The 5,658-nt window shown below is 33.9% G+C and overlaps 1 protein-coding gene across 1 annotated transcript in view; it reads left to right on the top strand.

The window, feature by feature from the left end:
- Window positions 1-843: 843 nt before the first annotated feature.
- LOC141333384 (glutamate receptor ionotropic, kainate 2-like) overlaps window positions 844-5,658 on the top strand; it is a 66,808-nt gene continuing 61,993 nt past the window's right edge. Inside the window, exon 1 of the mRNA XM_073838365.1 lies at window positions 844-1,184. Within this exon, the coding sequence (XP_073694466.1) occupies window positions 1,043-1,184 (142 nt within the window). The 5' untranslated portion in view covers window positions 844-1,042. The remainder of the gene's footprint in view (window positions 1,185-5,658) is intronic.

Below are 5,658 nucleotides of genomic sequence, written 5' to 3'. Positions count from 1 at the left end.
AATTTGAAGTAGAATGACAAATACTATTTATTGTAAAAATATTTTTTAACATTGTAAAATAATTTTTTATAATTATATAAATAATATAAAAATAGCATTTTAATATAATATATTTATTCATTATTATATTAATTAATTAAATAATCAAAATATATTTGGCATAATGAAAAAAATACATTTTAGGATAATATATATATATATATATATATATATTATTTGTATAATTATAAAATAGATTTTTCAATGTTTAATTAAAAATATTACTGGAGTACGTTTTACAAAAATAGCATTTCAGTCATTCTACTTCAAATTAATTAATAATGAATTAAAATAAATGAAGTAAAAATAGTAACTTAAAATCATGAAATCATAAATCATGGTCTCTTACGCAAAAGCTCTTTACTCCAGTTTTCCCCCAGGAGATCTGAACCTGTATGAGTTCATGGCATCATCCCAGTGACTGACATCACATGAAAAAAAACATGAAAAATAGATAGCTGAGGTCACATGATGATAAATGCATGAAGCTGAAGCTGAATCAAACAAAGCGGTGCGTCGCTGTCCGTGGTGCTGAATCACAGCCGCGACCCGCGCTCTGTTCACATCTCACTCACTGACTGTCAGAATGCGGTCTGCATGGTATTACCATAGTACACGTCCAGACAAATCGTGGTAACACCATGGTAACGTGCCCTGTGACTACTTGTTGGCACTTTAGTTGAGTGCCGCGATATTCTGGGTCAGTCTGACGCGTTCGATCAGGTGCGTGACGCGCTCGTCTGAATGAACGCGCCCCCGCCCGTCCGCGCGCAGACTCCCAGTCTCCGTGAGATGCCCGTTAGATTCGGTGCGGCAGTGCAGTATCGCGCTCGCTGATGGTATCGCGGCTCTGGCTCGACCCCACTCATGCGCGGATTTCCCGCTCGTCTCCACGCGCACACACACGGACCCGTGAAACGGAGAGTCGCGCGCGGACCGCGGACGGTCATGCCGTGATGGTGTCACGCGCACGGACGCGTCAGCCGTGTTTGTGAAGCCGGAGATGATGATGATGAGGAGGAGGATGATGATGATGGTGGTGGTGAGGAGCGGAGCTCTCCTCCGGTTACCGGGGCTCGTGATCAGGCTGACGGTGCTGATGTTCGTCGCAGGTTCGAGCGGGATGCCGCACGTGCTCCGATTCGGTGAGAGCTGATCGATTATTTATTGAGTCACCGCGATTGATTCATTGACTCTGATTCATTCATGTGTGTGTGTGTGTGTGTGTGTGTGTGTGTGTGTGTGTGAGATCTGACAGCATCTGACATCAGGCCTCGCCGAATCACATCTGTGTGAAGATCGATAATCACTGAGTTTGATGTTGTCAAACACCTCAGGATGGGTTTATGATCTCAAATCATTTAAATACTATTCAACATGACCATACAATGCTAATCACCGACTCATATATTGTGCATTTTGAGATCACTGCCACTTTATTTAGTGCGAGTCACTTACACAAGCCAGATCCGTTGTGCTTTCTTTAGTGACTTTTGGCTACATTAATTTTTTTTTTTGAACATGCAAAGTCATATCACAGTTGTTTTGGTTATGATATTTTTTTTAAATACAGTAATAATTGATACAATAATACAGTAACAATATATACCATGATAATTAACATATTTAAGGTGCAAATTAAAGGTGCATTTAGAACAAATAATAAGAATGACATTAAATTAGCAGTTTGTACAATAATACAGTAATGTTTTATACAGAAATGTTAAAATAAATGTGAAAATAAAATTGCATTTAAAAGTAATACATATTAGTTAGAAATGAAATATGCATGTAAATAAAACAACAATAAATTTGCATTTAAATAATGTAATAAGTTCAAATTTATGCAGTAACTTAGCATTTAATACAATAACACAGTAATAATTTGTACAACATTAACTTACTAGAAATGATCAGAAATTACATTTGCATTTAAAAAATAAAAAATGCATTCAGTGTAAAATTTAAATCAATATAAATGTAATGAGTTAAAAATAAATAAATGAGCATTTAATAAAATAATACATGCATTTAAAAATTAATTAAAATTTAAATTAAATTTGCAACTTAGAGGGAAACTAGCTAATGACACAAATCTGCAAAAAGAAAAACTGTTTGCAAGGACAATGCAAAATACAGCTTAATGGCCAGTAAAGACATGTTATACACAGACAGAAAGACTGTCTTTACAGTGTACTTATAAATTAACATGATTATATTGTTCATGCACTGTGTTCATTTAATGAAACCAGTGTGTGAAAACAGGCCTTAATTATCTCAAACTAGATTATAACTGTGTTTTCATTCTTGTGTGAATCTATCAGACATGTGCATGACAAAAAAAAACCAAAACACTGTGTTATGACTGTAAATGTCCAGAAGAGCCAGTGTGTGACGTCTGAAACGCTGACATGTGCTTATGGAGGCCCTCACGGGTCAGTCTCTCGTGATGAACGGCTGTGTTTATGAAGTCTGCGTGATCTCGACGGTTCTGTGATCCTCATAAATGCATTGCTGGCTCGTCTTCATCAGTCCTCAGCATCACAGGCCTTGATTAACGTGTGTTGCCGAAGCCACAGGCGGACAGTCAGACTCACTCATTCGGCTTCTGTCTGTGTGTGTGTGTGTGTGTGTGTGTGTGTGTGTGTGTGTGTGTCTGTGTGTGTGTTTGTGTGTGTGTTTAAGAGTCGGTGCGCGTCCGCTCTGCTATGAGCCTCTGCGTGTGTGAAGAGCATCTTTGTTCATCCACGAGCCTCATCCACACATCAGACTGGCAGATTTACTCTATTACTCATTACTCTCTTTACTGATGCTGTTATCATGGAGTTTATTACAAATGAAGCAGCAGGAGGAGAGACTTAGATTCAGATCAAGGATGTGATCTTAATAAGTTCATGAATCAATGAATGTGTTCGTATCTGAGGAGGGTTTGTGATGGTGCAGCTGCTAGATGTTCACCTGAAAGAATCATATGACACTTCTCAAACTGACCTTATGTGTTCAGAATAATGAGCCATTTCCTCTGTTATGATTCAGTCATTCATTTACTGTTATAATACAGTGATTCATTTCATCTGTTATGATTCAGTGATTCATTTACTCTGTTATGATACAGTGATTCACTTCCTCTGTTGCGACTCAGTGATTCATTTCCTTCTGTTATGACTCAGTGATTAATTTACTCCTTTACGATTCAGTGATTCATTTACTCTGTTATGACTCAGTGATTCACTTCCTCTGTTGCAACTCAGTGAATAATTTCCTTCTGTTATGATTAATCGATTCATTTACACTGTTGCGACTCAGTGATTCATTTCCTCTGTTATGATTCAGTGATTAATTTAATCTGTTATGAATCATTGATTCATTTTACTCTGTTATGACTCAGTGATTCATTTCACTCTGTTATGACTCAGTAATTCATTTCCTTCTGTTATGATTCAGTGATTCATTTACTCCTTTATGATTAAGCGATTCATTTACACTGTTGCGACTCAGTGATTCATTTCCTCTGTTATGACTCAGTGATTAATTTCATCTGTTATGAATCATTGATTCATTTTACTCTGTTATGACTCAGTGATTCATTTCCTTCTGTTATGGTTCAGCGATTCATTTACTCTGTTATGATTCAGTGATTCATTTCCTCTGTTATGAATCATTGATTCATTTTACTCTGCTGTGACTCAGTGATTAATTTACTAATAATGTTTTAAACAAATGTATTTATAGTTAAACAATAGTCATATCTTTTGGACAGTTCTGCTTTTTATGCAAGTAAACCCTTGGTGTTTTAGTATTATTTATGTAACAATAATACAGTTACATAGTTTAATTGTTTTTTAAATTAGCTTTGTTTTTAGATTTTGAGTTTTCATGTTAATTTTAGTTAAATTGTTAGTAATTTTGTTTTGTTTTTTATTATTTTTATCAGTTAATTAGCAGATTTTTTTTTACATCACTACTTACAGGTTTAATTTATTTTAACTTTAGTTTTAGGTATTTAACTATATTTCGTTCTTTATCTTAGTAACTGTATTTTTAATCTAACATGAACATTTTATTTCAGCTTTATTTGTAGATTATATTTAGTAAGATTTCTTAAGGATTAGTTTAATGAGATCTTACCAGACAAAGTGGAGGGATTTTATCATTAATAAATAAATAAATAAATAAATGCTAAATTTACACAAAAATTTAAAAAACTATAATTTTTAATATTTTTTTTAATTTTTTTGTATTTGCACCAGCTTATGAAACTGGTCTAAAATAAATAAAAAGTCATCGAGACATTTTAGGGCAAATATATCAATATCAATCAATTCAGTTTGCCTGTCATGATTATTGATTAATTGTCTGATCAGGGTTATTTGTTCAGATTACAATTACATGAGATAGTGACAATAATTACGCCATTTCAATCACATTTTGCCAGCCAAATAAGGACAGATAGATAAATAAAAACAGCATGCACACCTATAAAGTGCACAAAGATCAGAAGCCCTGTATGTTTACTTTATTTTATTAATAAATATTGCATAAACATTATACATTTTCTCAGCAATAAATTAAACAATCAGGGCCTAGTTTATTATCATTTTTATTATTTTTTATTTATTATTATTATTATTATTATTATATTCAAAATAGGTCAAAATAAAGGTTTGTGGATTTGATTAGACTGCATTATATTACATTATACAATTCAATAATTAAATTAATAATTAATGAATTAAAAAAATAATTTTACAGTAATAAAATAAATCACATGGGCCTATTTCATTAGAATATTTTTATTATATACAATACAATTCCAAGTAAAACAAAATAAATAATGCATTCATTATTAGTCAAAATGAAGGTCTGTGGGTTAATATATTATTAATAATATTTTAATTATAAATAACTAATTCATTCACACACTCATAAATTATTTTAAGTACAATATTTTTCTATCATTTGAATTATTTTATTACATACAATTGCAAATAAAAATAAATGCAGCCGTATGCTGACACTTCAATGACATGAAGACAACAGAATGAAATCATTAACCACAGTTGTCTGTATGACATTGTAGCACTGGTCTGGTGTGTTTTTACAGATGTGTTTCATTGCATTTCACCGTTTATTGGCTGTACATGTCAAATGGAGTCAGTTTTATGACGTTTCACAATGCTGTAAAACAAGCAGAATGTCCTGCTGATCTTCAGGTGTGTATCAATGTCATCCTGTGAGATCCTGAGCTTTCGAGACCAAACGTGCATTAAAGCACACTTAAATAAGAACAAACCGACTCAAAGCTCTGTGTCAGATGCCAGAAACGGCACGACTATTTTCTCCGGCAGCAAATTGCACCTTTCACGGTTTAAAAATACATGCAGAGCTTTCAAGAACAAAGCAGAAATCCATTAGCTATTAGCATGCGACACACACCAGTCAGAGAGAAGACGAGCCATCCGGACCACCAACATGGATTGATTCACTGTTTCCAGCGGCAGAGAACACACACACACACACACACACACACACACACACACACACACACACTTGTTTGTTTGTGTGAATTGTGGGGACATTCCATAGACGTAATGGTTTTTATACTGTACAAACGATATT

Source organism: Garra rufa, chromosome 4 (genome assembly GCF_049309525.1).
Source record: "Garra rufa chromosome 4, GarRuf1.0, whole genome shotgun sequence".
NCBI lineage: Eukaryota > Metazoa > Chordata > Actinopteri > Cypriniformes > Cyprinidae > Garra > Garra rufa.
This window is presented reverse-complemented; position numbering and strand designations above follow the sequence as displayed.